We start from the raw sequence: 22,065 nt of genomic DNA on the forward strand, positions 1-22,065 counted from the left end.
TGAGTTACATTATATACAGTCACCCATTATCACAAGCTCAAACGTAACTGGACAAACTAGTACAATTTTAAATGTAAGGAAAGGTTTTTGTAGTCTAGTCTAGAAAAATATCCCATTTCTTTGCCTTAAGAAAGTCTTTGGTTCGGTTTCCATTTTGCTTTGGGTCGCTATCCATGTAAAGCTCTGTCAGTTTTGTAGCATTTGACTGAAGCAGAGGACATAGTTTTGTGTGTTTCATAATACATCCTGATACTTCTATCACACAATCAATAAGCACTACTGACTTCATCCCACTGTCAACCATACATACCTATGCCATTACACTGCCTCCATCATATTTGATACATGTGGTGTCCAATCAAGAGTTGCTTCTCTCCTCCTCCGTGTCTCTTTTCCCAGCTTAATCTGTCCAAACATTCTTTACCAGAACTGTTTACATGCTTCCTGGTAGTCGGATCTGGGATTCTCCTTCTAGAAAATAAACAGTAATTTCTCTTGATTGCAGATTTTGGCGACGATAAACATACCTCCTTTTACTTTACTAAGTACATCCACTTCTGTGGTCTTCTGGACCTGTTGGCAGCGAGTTCCTTTTTTAACAATGAGTTTGGCATTCTTGCAGTGTTTTTCTCTCTAACTGAGAAGCTCGAAAACAAAATAGATCTCATGGTGGTCTCCTTCATTTGGACTGAAATCTCTTTGGATCTCATATTGTCAGTCAACTGTCCAATTTGGTTTTGAGTCTCTAACGATGGAGAACCGTGCATAAAAATAGCTGTAATTCCTAAACAGTTAATGCTATTTTATTTAGAAAAGAGAAAAAAGTGGAAAGTACTCTGACAGTCAATAATATTAAGATGTTTGTCTTCAATTCAACATTTGTTTAATGGAAAGTATACAAAATACCAGACAAAGCTGTATATACATACTCAGATGATACCAACAAAACACCTGCATTTTGAAATTTCTGTGTACTCTTTATCAGTATAGAATATTTGAACACAGTCATTCCACTGACAGCATAGTAAGAACCGTCCGAGGTCTGACGGGCTGCTCAGTCATCCTTTCATTCCATAGCAGTCGAGTCCAGTTCATTGAGAAACCTCTGACATTTAGCCACGAGGACCTTAATCGCCTCTGTGACTAAGACGTCTGGAGGCAGGATCCCGGTGGATTCCACTGTAACTGTAAAAGAAAAAACATCCATGGGCTAAAATAGTGTAAAGACAGTGATGCACGTATTCACGTATAAGATTGACGAACTGTGCGCTCTGAACAACCACAGACTATACCGTGAGTGCAGCTTGTTTATCTTCACGGAGACGTGGCTAACCGAGCTAACGCCGCAGGCTAACGTAGACCTATGCGGTTTCACATCCGTGAGAGCCGATAGGGACACGCAGGCCAGCGGAAAAAGCAGAGGTGGGGGACTCATTGTCTACGTTAACAACAGATACTGTAACCCTGGACACGTCTCCGTTAAAGTTTCAGTATGCCGTCCGGACCTGGAGCTGCTAGCTGTTAGCTTGCGGCCATATTATCTACCTCGGGAGTTCAGTCATGTGATCTGTGTGTGTGTTTACATCCCTCCGAGGGCCGACGCAACAGCTGCCTGTGAGAAAATACACACAGTCACAGCAAGACTTCAGACACAAAACCCCGAGGCTTTCATTATTATATCTGGAGACTTTAACCATGCCACACTGGACTCTACTCTGGCTGCTTTTCACCAGTTTGTGAATTGTCCCACAAGGAGCAACAGGACAATTGACCTACTGTATGCTAATGTGAGAGATGCATACAGAGCCACCCCCCTCCCCCCACTAGGGAAGTCAGACCACAACCTGGTTTACCTACAGCCACAATACACACCCCTCGTCCAAAGGCAGCCGGTCACAACGCGCTCCATCCGGAGATGGACCCCAGAAAAGGAGGATGCTCTGAGAGACTGCTATGACACCACAGACTGGGATGTGCTCCTGAGCCCACATGGTGAGGACATAGAGGGGGCGACACACTGTCTTACAGACTACCTCAACTTTTGTGTGGACACAGTCGCCCCTGCTAAGACGGTACGGTGTTATCCTAAAAACAAACCGTGGGTAACACAGGAAGTCAAAGCTGTCCTCAACATGAAGAAGAAGGCTTTCAGGAGCAAAGTGAAGGAGGAGATGAAAGCAGCACAGCGGGAGGTGAAACGCTGCCTGAGAGAAGCAAAGGACACCTACAGGAGGAAGGTGGAGCAGAAGTTGGAGAGGAACAATATGAGGGAGGTCTGGAATGGTGTGAAAACCATCACAGGCCACAACACCAAGAAAAGCACAGTGGGGGGGACTGTGGAGAAGGCAAACGAACTCAACAACTTCTTCAACAGGTTTGACCAGCCCACAACCCCCCCACCCTCACCCTCACCTTCACTACAGAGTCCTCTCCCCACTCTCCTACCTCCCTCGCTTCCCCCCCTTCCTGACACCATGACACCCCCCTCCTCCAATCCCTCTCTCAGCAGCAAGACATCTCCCCCCCACCCTCACCTTCACTACAGAGTCCTCTCCCCACTCTCCTACCTCCTTCGCTTCCCCCCCTTCCTGACACCATGACACCCCCCTCCTCCAATCCTTCTCTCAGCAGCAAGACATCTCCCCCCCACCCTCACCTTCACTACAGAGTCCAATCCCCACTCTCCTACCTCCTTCGCTTCCCCCCCTTCCTGACACCATGACACCCCCCTCCTCCAATCCCTCTCTCAGCAGCAAGACATCTCCCCCCCTCCCCTCCTCCCAAACATCTCCCAGTGTCACAGTGGATCAGGTCAGGAGGCAACTGAGGAAGCTTCGCCCCAGAAAGGCAGCAGGCCCAGACAAGGTGTGTCCTAGGATGCTTAAGGCGTGTGCTGCTGAACTTGGGGAGCCGCTACAACGAGTCTTCAACCTCAGTCTGCGACTGGGGAGAGTGCCCGCCCTATGGAAGACATCCTGCATCGTCCCGGTCCCCAAAAGGAACCGGCCCAATGAGCTGAATGACTTCCGACCGGTGGCACTGACGTCACATCTTATGAAGACTCTAGAGCGGCTCTTCCTCAACCTCCTCCGACCACAGGTACAACATGCCCAGGACCCACTACAGTTTGCATACAAGGCGGGTGTCGGAGTGGAGGATGCCATCCTGTACCTCCTACACAGAGCCCACTCACACCTGGATGGGGGAAAAGGCACGGTCAGGATCCTGTTTCTTGACTTTTCCAGTGCCTTTAATACCATCCGGCCCTGTATGCTTCAGGAAAAACTGAACAGGATGGAGGTGGACCCCTGCCTGGTGGCTTGGATCTCCGACTACCTCACCGACAGACCACAGTACGTCAGGCTGAAGGACATCACGTCTGACACTGTGGTCAGCAGCACAGGAGCCCCACAGGGAACTGTGCTGTCCCCTCTTCTCTTCACCCTGTACACCTCTGACTTCTGCTACAACTCTGAATTATGCCATATTCAGAAGTTTGCAGATGACACGGCCATCATGGGGTGTATCTGGGATGATCAGGAAGAGGAGTACAGAAGTCTGGTGAGGAACTTTGTCGCATGGAGTCACACAAACCACCTGCAACTCAACACCTCAAAGACGAAGGAACTGGTTGTGGACTTCGGGAGGTCCAGAGAAGGTCCACTGCCGGTTCAGATAGAGGGGGAGGAGGTGGAGGTGGTCAACAAGTACAAGTACCTCGGGCTGTGGGTGGACAATAAACTGGACTGGTCATGCAACACAGAGCACCTGTATAAAAAAGCCCAAAGCCGACTGTACTTCCTCAGGAGGCTGAGGTCTTTTAACATCTGCAGGAAGCTCCTGAGGATGTTTTACCAGTCGGTGGTTGCTGGAGTACTTTTCTATGCTGTGGTGTGCTGGGGGAGCAGCACAGCAAAGAAGGACTCATCCAGGCTGGAGAAACTGATCAGGAAGGCTAGCTCTGTGGTCGGCATGAAGCTGGACACTCTGGTGACAGTGGCAGAGAAAAGGACATTAAAGAAACTGATGGACATTATGGACAATGCTGGGCATCCTCTGCACACGGCCATTAACAACCAGAAGAGTCTGTTCAGTGACAGGTTGCTTCTCCCAAAGACAAGAACTAACAGACTTAAAAACTCCTTTGTCCCACACGCCATCAGACTGTTTAACTCCTCTCTGGAGGGGAGAGGGAGGGGAAACAGGAGGACAAAGGAGGGGGGAACAACTAAGCTGTAGTGCCTCTGCACCTCACTGTGCAATACCTTTTGTGCAATACTTTTTGTAAATAGTCAACAGTGCAATAGACTCAATACTTGAAATGTGCAATTCACTTGTATTTTTATTTTTATTCCTATTTATTCTATTTATCCCCTTCGTATATTTTATTTATATTTGTCTCTGTATTTATATATATGTGTGTGTGTGTGTGTGTGTGTGTGTGTGTGTGTGTGTGTGTGTGTGTGTGTGTGTGTGTGTATGTATAACAATTCTGTAACTGTAACTTCGGTCGTTGCTGTGCTTTTTTGGAAGTCGAATTTCCCAGAGGAACCCACCCGAGGGATTAATAAAGTTCTATCCTATCCTATCCTTCAAAGTCTGTGCAAGTGTAGAAATTAGTGCTGTCAGCGTTAATCTTGTTAAAATGACGTTTACGCCATAACCGCATTAACGTGGCAAATCTCTGTTAGCAAGTTAGCGCGGATCACCGGCGCTAACGTGTTAACGAGCTAACCGTGCAGCCCCACGGGGTCCTGAGTTATCGCATTCAAAAGATTTTCAGAAAACTCGACCTCTGACCCCTGGCTTTAAGTTTGAGGTCACTGAACTCGTCTGAGGGTTTTAGTAGATGCACCTATGGTATCAATTTCACAACTCTAGGTGAGTAATGCAATCACAAACTTAAGTGTCCACGTCGCCCACCCAGTAGGGTGACTACAACAACCAATCAGCTTATTCTGGCCGAGGGGTAAACACCGAAAAGAACACCGACTAATAATCAGTACAGATATAGTTTAGCATACAAGTGAATGCGCATCTGTCCAACACCAAGACTCATTATCATTTATCATTTCAGGTATGGATTGACCCCTTGAATAAAGCAGCAGTGGTTTCACAGCATATAGACTTCAGATTCTTTGAATGCCGCGATCTCTCAAACTGACTCTGTTACAGACTGTGTGTGGAATAAACAAAGAGACAGGGCACTGATTCATGGTTTTAGGAGTGGCTAGGCCACTGTAAAAGGAATATTTGCATTTTTATCAGTGAGTTTGCATGGTGTCTTATAGCAGCTACACATGAACGTACAGATGAAATGGTCTCGCACTCGTCCAAGCTTCACCACATTCTTCAGGTCACTGTGTCGGAGGACTTCCCGGCTGCATGTGTCCAGGCGACTGTTCACAACTTTGGCAACCTTTGTCCCTTAAATACACAAAAAATGTGATAACATTCGCAGCATCAGGTGACTGATTGCAGGTTAATACAATGTAACTTGTTGAATTTAAGTGAAGCCACTCTTACCATTAATATCTTCCAGGTCTATAACTCCTCGTGAGAAGCACTGTTTTAATCGCTCCGCCTTCTCTCCCTCCACCACCTCCAGGAGGGTGATCTCTGGGAGGAGGCGGTAACTCGCTGTGGCCACTGGGGAGAACTTGGCATGGTCTTTGCCTAAACACACAACAGAGGACACACTTTAGCATTAGGCAGCAGAAAATACTGTTTACAGACTATCCCGTTATTTGGACTGATAACATCCAAGTAGTATGTAAACTGCTGCATTCACTTCAGCACATCCTGAAAACATTCCACCCTTAGCTTGAGATGTTTTAGTAGTGCACCAGCCACATACCCAGGGTCACCTGTTAACTCACATTTCATCTTGTACTTGAACTCCCTGCAGCCAGAACGTGATATTATGGAAAAAGTCAGCCACTCCTGTACGCCACCATTTGGTGCACACACCTATCTAAAGCCCTACAAACACACACGCACACACATCTCACTGAAAGTCTCAAAACACAATGGACACATATGGAATTATGTAGTAAACAAAAAAGTGTGAAATAACTCAAAACATGTTTGATATTTTAGGTTCTTCAAAGCAGTCACCCTTTGCTTGGATTACTGCTTGTCACGCATTCCCTGAAATGCTTCTCTTGTCCTGAAGGAGTTCCCAGAGATGCTGAGCACTTGTTGGTCCTTTGGCCTTCACTCTGCGCTCCATCTCATCCCAAACCATCTCCATTGAGTTTAGGTAATTTTGAATAAATCCCCAACAGTGTCACCAGCAAAGCACCCCCCCACCATCACACCCCCTCTCCTCCATGCTTCAGTAGTATGAGGGTCCACACAGATGTCCGTTGGCCAGGCCTTTTTTTGTGACTGTATGTACTCATCTGCTGAGAATTTACATTACAACCCAACAACTATGAATTCAAAGAAATATAACAGGAATTACTATTCAGGAATCTGGCCTCCAGCTGCTCGTGTCGATGTCCGCAGCAAAGTGTAATCCAGGCATTATAGCCGATTCAGTGTTGCCAATTAATGCATGTGCATACACATCTTTGGACTGTGGGAGGGAGCCAGCGTACCTTGAGAGAACCCACACACACAGGAAGAGCATGCAAACTGAGGACGGAGAGCCCCTGACCGACCAGTGGATTCAAACCCTAATGGGACCACGTGTATCCCAAACCAATAAAGTGTGACATGGAAGCACTTCAACATATAAAATGTTGTTAAATCAAAGATTGTTTAAAACACTATTGTATAATGTTACTGGAGCCAGATGTAACACATATATCCCAATGGTTTGTGTCGGACTGAGAAATTTCTTAATATCAGTTTGATGAAATTAATCTGAAGATGTTTCTAAACTGCAGATTCTAAGTGTGTGCTTAGAAACCATCAAAGGTTGGATGGCCGACAACTTCCTCCAACCTAATGAAGAAAAGACTGAAGTCCTTGTATGTGCTCCAGACAGACATGTACCTGACATAATGAATGCTCTTGGTCCTCTTTCAACATTTGTGAAACCGTCTATCAGGAACCTCGGGGTAACCTTTGATTCTGCTCCTACCCTGGATGTCCACGTCAAATCTCTGGTTCGGTCCTGCTTCTATCATTTAAGAAGCATTTCTAAATTGAGCCCTACAGTGTCTCATACTGAACTGGAGATTGTTATTCATGCATTCATTTCATCACGATTGGACTACTGTAATTCACTGTTTACATGTCTAAACAAAAACTCCCTGGAGCGTCTGCAGATTGTCCAAAATGCTGCAGCAAGGCTTCTGACAAAACATCTAAATGGTAAATAAATGGCCTGTATTTATATAGCGCTTTTCTAGTCCCTAAGGACCCCAAAGCGCTTTACATATCCAGTCATCCACCCATTCACGCACACATTCACACACTGGTGATGGTAAGCTACATTGTAGCCACAGCCACCCTGGGGCGCACTGACAGAGGCGAGGCTGCCGGACACTGGCGCCACCGGGCCCTCTGACCACCACCAGTAGGCAACGGGTGAAGTACTCTCATGTAACACCGTTGCTTATACAGCTGCACTGGCTCCCTGTTGAATTCAGAGTCCACTTTAAGATTCTGGTTCTGACCTTTAAGGCTCTTCAAGAACAAGCACCAGCCTACATCATTGAACTTTTACAGCCCTATGTCCCTAGCAGGTCCCTGAGGTCTTGTGATCAGGGCCTACTTGTTATTCAGTATACAAGACTGAAAAGCAAGGGTGACAGAGCTTTTGCCACTGTGGCCGCCAGACTGTGGACTCTCTTCCTCAGAACTTAAGATCTGCAGACTCAGTGATTACTTTTAAAAAGCAGCCAAAAACATCTTTTTAAAATTGCATTTTGTTAACTTTTGACTGTTTTTTTCTTTTATACCTTGTGAAGCACTTTGTGATCTTTTATCTAGAAATGTGCTATATAAATAAAATTTTACTTACTTACTTACTTACTTACATGTTACATTACCTACTTACTGCAGTGTATTATGAGCATCTCTGTCCAGCCAATAGAAATAATGCATTGTTATTAAAATGTAAATAATAATAATAATAATAATGCTCCTGTTTCTGTTTGCCTGTTTAGTGTCTCTATCTTCAGCACTGCAGCCGCTCAGAGACAAAGCTTACCAATTCCTTTGACACAGTGCATGACAATGTCCAGCTCTTGTCCCGGTCGTAGCTGAGCTATCAGAATGTCATCATGCACAGGCCCAATACAGCAGTCTGCAAACACGTCTGCCTGGTTCCCGATGGGGACCCACTTTATGTCCTTGGAATAAACTATGAGCAGATAAAAGTGGACAGAGCAGATATCTGCAATTAGACAGGAATACTTTTTTTTTACTAGGATATCTGCACCATTTTGTGACACCTAAAAATACCCACCCATGTGGTTTAAGTACAGCTCTCGTGGGTCTGATGAGTCTTTGCTTGCTCTGGGATTCCTGCTGCACTTAATCTTCAGCTGCAGTTGAATTGTGTCTATTTCTGAACCCTCTTCCTCTGCAGACTCCTCCCCTAAAAAAACCAAAGCAGCATTTTAGACATGTTGCTTAACATGCTGCACATCATCACTGTTAAATCAAGTGCAGGAGACACTGGAAATTTGCAGCTCATGAAATTATAAAAAGTGATTATTTAGTCTTTCAGTCACAGCACAAACCTGCGGACAGATGGCTGACTCCACATTCACGTGGAGTCACAGCTTTTTCCCCACCAAGCACAGCTACAGGACGAGATGTGTTCTAAAGGTACTAATGCTCATAACGCATGAATGAACGAGGCAACTAGAACATGGCATAAGTAGGAAGCAGGCATGACCTCTCCGTCATATCTGTTTCAGATGCTCAGTACAACTGAGGTCAGGCTCATTGTCAAGTTTCAGTTTCTGCAGCACAGCAGGAAAACTGTCTTTATTCTTAGACTTATGACTAAGCAAGATGTTATCTAAACCGGCACTTTGTCACATGACAAGAAGATGACACAGTGGGATAAAATGAGCATTGGTGTCAACTGCCTTATGGGTGAGTGGTTCAATATGATGCTTTACCAGTGTTTCTGTACTCAAACAGACGAGGGTCAGCTTTGATGGGGATGAGGCCTAATCTGTGGGCCAGGACTTCGTCTTGGACAATGGAGGTATTACTATAGATGAACACCTTTTCTGTAGCCATAGTAGGCACCTAAAAAAAATTAAATAATAATTAGCAGCTTTCAAAATATATTTGCATAAAATGAATAAACTAAATGCCTAAATTCACAAAATGTACACGTTCTTCATCAACCAAAGTCCCTCACATAATGAAAGTTCAAGACCAGGTCTGAAACCGTAGTGACACAACAAAACAAGCTCACCTCTGCCAGTAAGATCCTTCTGAAGGCATTGGCAATGGCTGCATCAATCCCCACCATGTCGAACTCCATACTGTTTTCATCCAGATGCACGACATCGATTCTGAAGTTCTGCAAAGAAACAGGAGAGTTCCATTTCTATTTAGAATCGCACGCATTTGTTAAAGGCACAAGTCAAGCACTGGTCTTTTATTTAGCACGTTAGTCACTCTAGTCTGTACACATCTTTGTCCAAATACACATTCAATACTTTTTACTGGTGGACAGACAAATGTAAGGAAAAGGCAGGTGACTAACATAACCTAAAGGTGCTGCTGGCGTCGAATCAGGCCAGGAATGATGCTTAGAGTAATTATGACCCTGTGGTGTGTTAAAAGCAGTACTTTGGTTAAATGCTTTAAGTTACTACTGAACGGCTGCACTTCAGCCGCATCTCGATTACTTGATTAAAAATGAAATGTGGTGGTATGCATAGGTGAAATTACAAATCTGTTGCTGTGCAAACATTTAGGGGTGGCTGTAGCTCAGGTGGCAGAGCAGGTCAGCCACTAATCAGAAGGTCGGTGGTTCGATCCCAGGCTGCCTCCTGGCTGCATGCCAAATATCCTTGGGCAAGATACTAACCCCGTGTTTGCCTACTGGTGGTGGTCAGAGGGCCCGGTGGCGCCAGTGTCCAGCAGCCTCGCCTCCGTCAGTGCGCCCCAGGGTGGCTGTGGCTACAATGTAGCTGCCATCACCAGTGTGTGAATGGGTGGATGACTGGATGTAGTGTGAAGCGCTTTGGGGTCCTTAGGGACTAGAAAAGCGCTATACAAATGCAGGCCATTTATACACATTTTGGAAAAGCCATGTGAGATTTACAGAAGAAAACTGATGACATTCGTCCTCCCAGCGTTTACAGGGCCACCGCAGTGACAACATTTTACCTTTTGAAATTTCTCCACGTTCCAAGTGTCGTCATATCCGGGGTAGTTTCCAGGGAAATCCGTAGTATGAACCTAAGAGCAACAGATAAATAATGGCTGAGAGTAATAAGAGACAACAACAGCACACAGGTCCACAAGTATGATCAGACACATTCTGTCGGGGATACCTAGTTTGGCACGACACCGGCAGGTGATACTACTAGTGAATAATCAACGCAGAAACACATTCTGCTTTCACCTCCTTGTTGTATATTATAATAAGTGCTCATTAAGTAATATTAATGCAGTCCGTGTCAAACACGCGTATCAGTTAAAGCGTGTCAGTCAGAGCCTCACTACCCCACAGAGGACATGCTGTGCGTCTCCAAATCCACGATCACAGCCGCACTTACATTCGTCACACCAAATTCTCCCAATATTACTCGATTCCGAATTTCTTCCACGTTCTCCATGCGGGCTGCCATTTTGCCGAGTGGGCGGGGAGTCTTTGGCTCCGCCCGCACCTCCTTTACGGTACAGTAGTGGTTCTCTCCTCTCCATCAGCAGCTGTATGAATCAGGGGGTTTCTCTCTAATATGCACGCGGAGAAATTTGGCTCTTATACGGGAGACAAGATCAAAATTGCAGCATCGGGTGTTTTTCACAGTATGCTCATACTGCAGTGTTCATGGACTTTGCGCCAGTTCACACTGAGTGATGAATAAAAACTGCAGTCATTCGTCAGTAGCACTCGGAGGCACTGTGTGGTTATCGGTGATGAATAATCAGTTCTTTGTGGTTGATATGGTGGTGATAGACGCAAAGGCCAACATCAAGCACTCAGCCTACGAAAAAGAACTCGGTGGGATAAACTGTGCATTGAGTAAAAGTCAGTCGTTTAAAAATGATCTAGTTTCAAGTCTTGATTTCCGCTTTAGTTTTTGGCGTCTCCCCCATCCTTATTTCATGATTTGGTTTGGTCCAGGTGCACGCGCTCCTAGCTGATGCTGAGCGCTAGAAGGGGGTGCTTGTTTTTGTCCTTTTATTCAACATGTAATTGGTGCAGGCAGACCCTTTTTAAAAATCACTTCATCTGACGACCTGCTGCCAGGCCAAACCTCTGGCTCAGCTGTCCGGCTCTGCGTATACACTCCTGAAATCTGAAGAAGTAGGTGAGATTTTTTGTGTTAAAAATGTGTCAGATTAATAATAAATAATAATAATAATACATTTTATTTAAATAGCGCCTTTCAAAGCACCCAAGGACACTGTACAACAGATAAAAACTGGAAATATACACAATGATAAAAATAGAAGATAAAGTTAAAACATACAGAAATTTAAGAATAGGCAATTTTAAACAGATGAGTTTAACACATTTTAGTTGCCTTTACCGTGTTAAATAATAATAATATATTAATATATATATATATATATATATATATATATATATATATATATATATATATATATATATATATATATATATATAGTTTAATTATCATTAACAATATTAAAAAGTTAAATAAAATGGCTTGCACATGTCTCATCAATCTTACACAAAATCAAAAAAAAAAACAAAACTATTTATCTCTGCAAAATATTGATCCATGTCTGCTCAGTGTTATATTTTTAGGGCCGGAGCCTTACACTATGGACCAGGGTTTTGACTTATCCAGGTAACATCAGGGTTAACCCTGGGTAAATTGCCATGGTAACCTGTTCTGGAGTAGGTTTGAAATCATTGCCTACTGACCAATCAATTCTCCAGAAAATAGTGTCACCATTCCATGTCTGACAGAGTATTAGGGGCACATTAAGTTAAACAAAAAGTGTTAATTTTCAGATTAAAGATGGAATTTTGAGATTAAACTTAAAATACTATTTTGAGAAAAAAGTTGAAATGTGGAGACTGCAGTTGTCATTTTAAGCCAGGGCTGTCGAACTGCAGGCCTCGAGGCCCGGTGCCCTGCAGGTTTTAGATATCACCGTGGGTCACCACACCTGAATCAGATGATTAGTTCATTAACAGGCTTCTGGAGAAGTTCAAGAGGAGGTTGCTGAGGAGGTCATTTAGCCATTTAAATCAGCTGTGTTGGATCAAGGACACATCTAAAACCTGCAGGACACCGGCCCTCGAGGCCTTGAATTTGACTCCCCTGCTCTAGAAAATGCCATGCATAGACGTCGTCATCTATTGTATTGGGTCTTGTGATACAACATACATCGTGTTTATTGCTTGAGGGTGTAAACCATCATTATCCTTGCGTCTGTCCAATGCCAGGTATTTCATTTTGTACACAGTCGTGTGTTCTTCCTTCTGACCAGATGCAGCTTTCTGCAATCTTTTCAAAGCTCTTACAAGGAAATTATTTCCTTCTAACTAAAAACAATTCTGAAGTATGATCACAAACTCATGTACACAAAGCGTTTTCTAGAAGGCTTTAATCTCCACATTTCAACTTTACTCTCAAAATATTATTTTGAAGTTAATCTAGAAATTTTGAATCTAATCTCATAATGATCAATAATATATATTTTTTCTTAATGTGGTCCTAATATTCCTTTGTATCCCTCGGACCTCTGTGCTCAAACAGCAGGAGGGCCTGAAGTTTAATAATACCATGTAATGTCTTTATGTTTCCCTGGATCTGGATCCGGTCTTTTATCAGTTCCCAGAGTCAGAACCAGACACGGAGAAGCTGCATTCAGCTTTTATGCTCCTTATATCTGGAACAAACTCCCAGAAAGCCTCAGATCAGCTGAAACACTCAGTTTATTTAAATCCAGGTTGAAGACTCACCTGTTCTCAGCTGCATTTGAATAAAGCACCAAATCCACACTTTAAGCTTAAATTTCAAAACTTACATTTAACTACTGATTTTATCTACTGTTCTGATTTTATCTGTTTTGATTTTATATACTGTTGTTTGTTTGTTAGTTAATTAGTTAGTTTATTTGTTTGTTTTAATCAATTTTAAATCATGCTTTTTATTTGTTCTTGTTTCTAATGTCTCTGTAAAGCACTTTGAATCACCTTGTTGTTGAATTGTGCTATACAAATAAACTTGCCTTGCCTTGCCTAAAGAGCATCTGCAACAAATAATAAATAATGTAGATTTTTAATGCAATGCTTTCTCTGTTAGCAGCAAACATTGCAATATTTTTATTGTTCTATAAGCTTTCATATCAGATCCTGAAACAGGACATCTGCTATGTACTTGCACAACTTCTATCAAATTTGCACTAAGTTTGAATTGTGTTTTTATATGTAATCTTTACTCTTGAACCATAAACAGCAGAGTCTGTAGATAAAGAAGTAAAAACTAAAACTGTTGGGAACGTGTGTTATAGATTCTCGTGGAGTTTTTTGTTAATCGGTCACATTTATAGTTCACCTTGTAATCGGAAGGTTGCCGGTTCGAGCCCCGGCTTGGACAGTCTCGGTCGTTGTGTCCTTGGGCGAGACACTTCACCCGTTGCCTACTGGTGGTGGTCAGAGGGCCCGGTGGCGCCAGTGTCCGGCAGCCTCGCCTCTGTCAGTGCGCCCCAGGGTGGCTGTGGCTACAATGTAGCTGCCATCACCAGTGTGTGAATGTGTGTGTGAATGGGTGGATGACTGGATGTAGTGTGAAGCGCTTTGGGGTCCTTAGGGACGAGTAAAGCGCTGTACAAATACAGGCCATTTACCATTTTACTTTGATCTGTGACAAACTGACGTGATTTCCACATCTCCTTTATCAGGTTGTGGGACTGTATTTAAATTAATTAAAATCTTATTGTGTATTGTATCCTTTTTACAAAAGTGTTGCATTTTATTGGTATATGCTTTTGATCTTCACAATTTTTTCTTTTTTTTTATAAATCACAGTTTGATAACATCTCTGAGAAGGTGGCACTCATAGGGATCATTTTCTGTAGAAGGGTCATATGATGTGAACTCGCAGGGGAAACGCTGGGTTAACTTGATGAGATGATAACCTTCACTCACTGTGTTTTACACACCACTGTGCAGTTAATCGTGAGTTATTATTATATTAAGATATGGGGAACTTCAGGCATTTTTCATTCATGAAACACTCTTAATAAAAGGTAGAGATTCAGTTCAACAGCTAGAACTAGATTAGATGAAAACATTGACAATTTTAATGACCAATAAAAATGCAGCATTAAAGAGGTGAAACGTGGAAGTTTTAGCAGTTTCCCAGAGAACTGTCATGGAGTCTGTTAACTCCAAAAGAATGAATGTTATTTAGACGTTGGTACTGTACTGTTTGTGCAAAACTGGCAGTGAAAAGAGATGTTGACTGAGCTAAACACCAATTTAATTAACAGTAATAGTGCACAGAAGCATATTATGGACTACTGATGAATGATGTCTGCATCCACTGAGAGAGAAATAGAATATGTCCCTGGGTAATATTTCACTGAGAAATGATGGAACAAAAATTTGTTGTTTTTTGTTTTATTTCTTTTTAACATTTTCTTTGTCATAGTGATCTTTAATCATTATCAGGCTTTCATAATCTTTACAATATTTGAATAAGGATCACTTTCTGAAAAGTTTTTCCATTCAATTTGGTATAGAGGTTTGTCTTATAAGAATGCAGTATCATCCAGACATTTGAGGTTGACGCTATGAGCAGCCCTTGTGGCTACTAAGCACAGTGTTCAGGTCCTGTTCATCTGTCAGGTGCTCAGTTAATCAACAGCTGCAGAGCTGCAACTGCAGCAAGCCGGAGATTGGAGGTAGCCCATCATCCTTCTTTTTCTGTAACAGCCAGCATTCCTGACTTGCTGGGAGGGGTTGGGGTTTTGCTGTGAGAGCTTGGCCGCACGGTTTGCTGTCTCCTTGATCTGCAGCTCAAGGTGTTTCTGGATGGCGAGACCCAGCTCCTCAGGGTCCACGGAGGCCCCATAGACCTCCCATGTCATCCCTTCTGCATCCCACTTCACTTCCTTGACTGGGGACTTAGGTGCACCACTCGCTTTTTTGTCTCTGTCGCTGTCAGTCTGGCTAGAAGACATCTTACTCTTGTTAGCTTCTGCCAGATAGATCTGAGGGAACACATGAGAACCGGTGGTCTGATTTGTCTGCACCCCGATATCTCTCAGAACTTTTTGGGCTGTCATAGTTCCCATGTCACGCGTTGTGATTCTTTCTTGGCCAGTTGTCGTACTGCACCAGTCATCTTTACCTAAGTGTTTTTGGGAGCATTGTGGGCCAGTACCAGGTGGCAGTGAACTAATCCAGGAGCAGCTCAGATTGCAGCAACGCAGCAAATGTTTGGCATCTAAGCCAGTCTCACTAACAGAGGAGAAGAGGCGAGGCAGTGTAAGGTGGTTTCCTGCTGAAGAAGGTGGTACTGGAGGCTGGATACTGGAGTCTGCCAGACGTGGCAGCATCTGCGAGGGGGCTGGAATAGGCTGAGGATGGCAGTAGGCAGCAAATGTATCCTCAAAATTGGCATGGTGGATATAGGAGCTGCAACAGTGTGGCTTGTCACATTTAGTGGAAAGAGGGCCGCCTTCTCCTTGACACTGCGCTTTGATATCTGCGTCATCAGATGAGATACAGAGACCTCTCCTCTGAGGATGCTGTAAGCTACAGTCTCCACTGCAAATAGTGGTAACAGTGTTGCACTGATGTAGCTGCATGGGCTGCTTGCAAGCCATCATGGAGTGAGTCTCAGCCTCTTGGACGCTTGCATCTCTGCTGTGGAAAGCAATTTCAGTTTTCGCCAAAGGCAAAGTGTCCGAGTGACTCCTGTGAACAATCAGGGTGGCCAGCTTCACATTCTGCTCTGTTCTGATGGTCTCAGGATAATTAGTGTTTGTATTCACAACTATCTCATCATTGTCTGAAAGTGTTTCTGTCACAACTGGACGAAGTGGGTGATTTGAAGCCATGATGAGCGGGAAGTGTTCAGATGGGCTTTGTTGGTGTTTAGCGGTTTCTGTTGCAGTAGGAGTTGAATGACATTGTTCTTCACAGATTTCACTGGGGGATTTCTCCTGGCAGTTGTAACATGGTCGTTGAGGCAGTCCAGAGGGTGATGTTACTTGTGTAGGTGTCTCTGTGGTGTCAAAGACGGACTGGTTGGAAAAAATAGGCTGCAGTGGAATAGTTCCTCCCATTGGATGCAGCTCTGACATGGGACGCCCTGCCTCTGCCATGGAAGGCCTTTAGGAAGAAATACAACATATTGTGTAGGTGACAGCACAGATACAACAGAGCAGAAAACAGAATAATAAATGCATACTTTAATACTGCATTCATTATTTAATTCAATAGAAATACTAATACTTATTTGTTCACAATAGTGAATTGTGATGTATTTTCCAGCTGACAAGATGAATTTATTGTAATCATTTGCAAAAAATAAGCACAGTCCACAAATGACTGTTTTTAAAATAGCTACAGTGCTACATGGTGCTGTAGTAACATAAATCATTACAAATTTTCAGTGTTTACCCAATTTTTAATAAACCACCATGGACTTGTACACTAGAAGGACAGTGCATATGTTGAACAAAGTTGAAGACGGAGCTGCAAACAGGAGGAAACGAGGAAGACCACAAAAAAGATCCATGGCTGTAGTGAAGGAGGACATGCAAACGGTTGGTGTGCCAGAGAAGAATGGTAAGGATAGGGTGAAAGGAAGGCAGATGACCTGCTGTGGTGACCGTTCTAAGGCTTGCACATGCTATGCTCATTGTGAGCAATCCTTTAACCTCCAACCTGCCACCAGCTAAAGGTTTTTCCAATGTTTCTTTAAACTACTGTAAATCTTGAACAGTTTGTGCAATCTTAAAAATTCCAATGGTTTCTGAAAGGAGCGACTCAGTGCTTTTCATTCATTAAGTCATTAAGGTAATCACAAGCACAGCGCCACAGCAGCATCAGGAAGATGAAGGTCGAAAGAGAGTGCGAAGGAGTTATACAGAAAACTGACATTATGTTTGACATTTTGTTTTTGCTGTGTTTTTCATGTTTCGTGCCAAGTTTTTTGTATTTTTGTTATTTTAAATTTTACTTATCACCTATCAGCAAACGTGCACTGCCCAGCCTTCTTCCAGCACCTGAAAAAGCAGGGATTTGAGGCTTGTAGAACAGTGCAGAGTGGGTTGATTATCCACTCGGGAAAATGTTGGATAAAAGTGAGCACCAGCGCTGTGCAGAGATGTTTTAGGGTTAGGGTTAAGTTAAAAAGGAGCACACAGAACCAGGCTGAATAACAACAACCCACATTCATCAAGAATCTAATATGGGATCATATTGGTGACAGCACTTGGAACCATAAGGCAACAGGAAATAAACTAGACTCTGCCTGTGACTCACTCTTTCTCCTTCCATCTCCTCTGATCCATCACTCTCCACTTGCTGTCCATCTGACAACAAGGCACAATTTGCTATTGCATTGATCTATTACTTAATTATCCACACTTAAACTCGTTTCACCTAATCCATGATAAAGTAATGACAGAAGAATGTTATAGAACCAAAGCACTGCAGTTGTGTTTATTATTGTTTTTATAGTTGAGTAATAACTTAAAAAAATCTATACACAAACACACACACGGACATACAGTGAGATTTTATACGTTCTCCACAATACTGTATATACTATGGCCACAATAAAAACTGATCCACAATCTTTTCCTTATTATTTATTCCTAGTGATATAATAATAATAATAATAATAATAATAGCAAAAAAATTAAGTCATACATATAAAATAATGTATTTATGATAATTCAGTTTGTTTGACTATTCACTCTGTGCAGGCAGAAAACTTATTAAATGTTTAAACTGTAGAAATAGAATCATTTTGCTGCTGTAAAATCAGCATTTTGTCATATTTGAAATATAAATCTAATATATTCTGTTTCTTAATTATTTTCTTTAAAACAGAATCTGTGTGTGTGTGTTCTTACTATCATAATTATAATGCACATTAGATGCTTATTAGATGCCCCGCGACTATGTGCTCCACAAATTATTTATGACCAGTGTTGGGTGTAACGCGTTACTGTAATTAAGTTACTTTTCCACTGAAAGAGTAGAGTAACTGATTACTGTTCATTTTTAGGTATTTCAATTACAGTTACTTACAATGTACTTGCGTTACATGGTAAAATAATTAAACTGGCTGAATATTTCATTTCAATCATTTGTCTTCTAAACGTAGAAGTAAACTCTGCCGCTTTAACATGGCTGTAGTGCAGCTGCGCGTCATTTCACACCGGTTTGCTGCACAGTCGTTTTCTACAGCGGAAGCTGTCGGACTGAAGCGAGTGGCTGTTTTTTGAGGTGGACATATTCCCGTCTCTTCACTTTTCTGAAACGAGCAGACAAGAACATTACAGTAATATGTAAAAACTATGGGCTGCTGTTCGTAGCACGAGTCATCTACTGAAGCGCCTGACACGGAGCATAGACGAACACTTCTGAGCGATCCTTGTTCATCATCCATGGATAACACCGCGGCAACTCCCGCTAGGCAGCAAAACCTGATTTTACTTCAGCAGCGCAGAAAGCGTCTGAAGGTGAGCTTAAAAACGACTGCAGGCTACACTGTGGAAGAGATGCTGCCGCTGCGTACTGCAGAGTCTCCGTCTTTATTCATTATTTAAAGAGTTTAATTTCTATCGTCTGCCACTCGAGGTTTAGAGGGATTCTAAGAAGTATTTGGTTAAATTACTTATTTAGTAATTAAGTTACTTTTCTGACAGTAATTAGATAAGTATTTAAAATACAATATTGACTAAGTAATTAGTAATGAATTACTTTTTTAAAGTAACTTACCCAACACTGGTTATAACTATAGAATAAATAGTGTTTCTCGCTCATTTCTCATATCTAGTGGTATTTTCACATACAAGCTTGGAATATTTCCTCATTAGAGAAATTAGTTTTCATCCCCTAAAGCTAGACTTGGTAACCTGGGAGGGATTGCCAAGGCAACTGCCTCTGGCCACTTTTGCCACTGCCTGCCACAAAGTAATAGACCACCCAAAATCTTCCTTAGATTAGATCCACAAGGCAGGCTCCCAGTATTTCTGCTCTGTGTGAGGTTACTTGGTTATATTATCTCCATAACGGTCATCTGATGAGAACCATTCATCAATCCAGCCACCTTTCAGAAAAGCTATTTTCTGCTGCTTGACCAGCAAACTGACAGCTTCACTTTCACACTCAGCTCTCGCTTCACTACAGTGTAGAGCCTGATCATCGAGCTCCCTCCCTAGAACCGGCTCCAGGATAGGGCCTCATCCTCCCTTTAACCCTAACCAGTTGCAGCAGATGGCCACCGATTCTTAAGTCTGGTTCTGCCTGATGTTTCTTCCTGTGAAAAGCGAGGGGGGTCATCTGACTGTTGGACGTTTTTCTGTTTTCACGCTATTATTGTGCGACCTTTCCCCCCTTAAATAGTTTAGAAATTCAATTCAGTTTAATTGAATAAACCCTATTTGGGCAGGATAGACTGGTCCCTTGATTCAATTCTTTTTATAGGTGTCGGGTGAAGCGCTCCGTCTTATCCAGGACACAGAACTGTAAAATAATCACTTTAGGGCTAAAAAAATGTTGAATAAACAGAAAGCGTATTAACACTGGCACCTTGAATGTCTTTCCAAGTCATTCCAGCCAACTTTCACCCTTGAGTATAGAGCAATAAATAATATAAAACCATAAATTTTGTTTGTACACACCCAGTCAAAAGTTTGGACACACCTTCCTGTTTAATAGTTCTTGACTTTCAATACTTGTGAGCCTGTCAGGGTTCATTGGTGGAATTTCTTGCCTTCTTAATGGAGTCGGGACCATGAGTTGTGTTGTGTAGAAGTCAGGTTGGTAAACAGCTGACAGCCCTATTTGACGGTTGTTAGAATTAATATTTTGGCAAGAACTGCAAAAACCATCAAGTGCTATGAAGAAACCGACTCACACAAGGACGCCCCGGGAATGGAAGAGCAAGAGTCACCTCTGCTGCTGAGGATAATTCATACGAGTCACCAGCCTTTGTGTTTAGTTGGACCTTCATTTATTTTTCAACAGCACAATGACCCCAAACACAACTCCAGGCTGTGTGAGGGCTATTTTTCCAACAAGGAGAGTGGAGTGCTGCGGCAGATGGCTTGGCCTCCACAGTCACCTGACCTAAACTTAGTAGAGATGGTTTGGGATGAGATGGAGCGCAGAGTGAAGGCAAAAGGACCAACAAGTGCTCAGCATCTCTGAACTCCTTCAAGACTGCTGGAAAACCATTTCAGGTGACGACCTCATGAAGCTCATGGAGAGAAGGCCATTGAATGAGAAGGCGTGTCCACATTTTTGACTTGTAGTGTAAATCTACTGGTGATGGATACACCAAGAGGGTTGTCTTTTATCTCTTATTGTTCTCCACATATAGGTTCAGAAAGGTTTGGTGTTTGAAGGCAAATTCATAATAATAAAAACCGTAAAAAACGAATAAAAACCGGAGAATTTGTCCTTGGTTACTTCCTGCCTCTGCTTTCATCCTTTCTCTCTATCCAAAGACCTGCGGCATTCAGCTCTGTGCAAGGTGAGCCTCTTCATTAGTTTATGGTGGTGTTTTTAATTTGTTATATTGTACATCTTGTTGAGGGAGTTCATGTTCTGCTGCTATTTGTGGATGATATCTACTCTGCAGTGCATGGTATCTGTACAGATCTGTGAGAATTCTCCAGATCAATGTAACGTGAAAGCCCTCGTATCCATATTTATGCAAACATATGGAACATTTAAAGGACACATGCATAATCACTCTATCATTCAGCTAAATGGCTGTTTTTTTTAAAAATAGGAGTTTTCTACTCTGCTGGAGGACTCGAGGCACTTTATGGAGCCTGCTTCGTTCTCCCATTCATATAAACATTTTTCTACACCTGCTTTCTATCCAACATTAACACTGATGAACACATTGGAGAACAACATGGAGGTCATATTGTTTTGTATTATTATAGAATTTGGCAATCAACTTTGCCTGTATAAAAGTCACTGCACACCACTGAGATTCAGACATTTCAAGCACGTCCTCTGTAGCTGTTACAGGCTCAACTTCACTGGCTCTTTGCCGCTTACACAAAATCAAGGTGTAAGGTGAGGTTACAATGCTAGTGAACGACAACCCCATTTTTATTCCACTTCTATACTTCTTTTTAACTCACTATTCTTCCTTAAATAGTGAACTATTATTTTAAAATAGTAGCAGCTTTATTTTTGTCTCAGTAATAGCTGACTGGATCTCTTTAATATGAGAACGTGTTTTTTTAAAGCACTGTAATACAAGTCACAGGAACCCTACTGTCAGCGGTGGTACAGATTTAGATTGTTCCAATTATAGCCCATGGGAAATTTTCAGATATTGGCTAATTCAAGGAAAAGAAGTAGAACACATCAGGCTGCTGGAATTACTCTAGTGAACTGAACCACCTGGAACCAGATCGGATCCTTTTGCACACCCTTGTCTCTATTGGAAACAGAATCATGAAGATGATGCACAGACAGACGTGGTAAGAAGTGCATACATGTAGAACCCATTCATACAGCAGTGCCTGTATCAGAAGAAAAGATGGTTAGGTCCTTTTCTTCAACCAGCTTACCTTTACAGTGATCTACTTGCTGCTGACACTGTCCTCTTCCTTTTGTGTGTTGGGTGATGGTTGCAGTTCCTTAGAAAGCCCTCCTCCTCATATCCACAGGTGACCCCTTTCCCTCTCTCTGTGTAACTCCACTTCATTCACGCA

At 42.7% G+C, this 22,065-nt stretch overlaps 2 protein-coding genes across 2 annotated transcripts in view; both read right to left on the reverse strand.

Moving 5' to 3' along the window:
• Nucleotides 1–860: 860 nt before the first annotated feature.
• On the reverse strand, nt 861–10,860 carry polr1c (RNA polymerase I and III subunit C). The gene is made up of 9 exons (XM_080868815.1): nt 10,707–10,860; nt 10,315–10,386; nt 9,392–9,499; nt 9,087–9,219; nt 8,423–8,554; nt 8,165–8,317; nt 5,527–5,676; nt 5,311–5,427; nt 861–1,185 (listed from the first exon to the last, which is right to left on the reverse strand). The coding sequence occupies exons 1-9, from the start codon at nt 10,776–10,778 to the stop codon at nt 1,067–1,069; spliced, it is 1,056 nt and encodes a 351-aa protein (XP_080724941.1). The 5' UTR covers nt 10,779–10,860; the 3' UTR covers nt 861–1,066.
• A 3,954-nt stretch (nt 10,861–14,814) lies between these two features.
• The window catches only part of LOC308388357 (uncharacterized protein), an 8,515-nt gene continuing 1,264 nt past the window's right edge, over nt 14,815–22,065 (reverse strand). The window contains exons 1-2 of the mRNA XM_080869033.1: nt 21,922–22,065; nt 14,815–16,477 (exon numbers count right to left, since the gene is read on the reverse strand). The exon at nt 21,922–22,065 is cut by the window's right edge and continues 1,264 nt beyond it. Coding sequence (XP_080725159.1) covers nt 14,995–16,470 — 1,476 coding nt within the window. The 5' untranslated portion in view covers nt 16,471–16,477; nt 21,922–22,065 and the 3' untranslated portion in view covers nt 14,815–14,994. The remainder of the gene's footprint in view (nt 16,478–21,921) is intronic.

The sequence above is a fragment of the Rhamphochromis sp. 'chilingali' genome (genome assembly GCF_963969265.1).
Source record: "Rhamphochromis sp. 'chilingali' genome assembly, chromosome: 20".
NCBI lineage: Eukaryota > Metazoa > Chordata > Actinopteri > Cichliformes > Cichlidae > Rhamphochromis > Rhamphochromis sp. 'chilingali'.

What these genes read in the sequence shown, in the direction of transcription:
- polr1c (XM_080868815.1), bottom strand. Translation starts at nt 10,778, where the DNA reads ATGGCAGCCCGCATGGAGAACGTGGAAGAAATTCGGAATCGAGTAATA. An exon ending in GAGAATTTGGTGTGACGAAT is followed by an intron (nt 10,387 to 10,706) that starts GTAAGTGCGGCT and finishes TGTTGCTCTTAG; the next exon opens with GTTCATACTACGGATTTCCC. An exon ending in AGACCTGGAAGATATTAATG is followed by an intron (nt 5,428 to 5,526) that starts GTAAGAGTGGCT and finishes TGTGTATTTAAG; the next exon opens with GGACAAAGGTTGCCAAAGTT.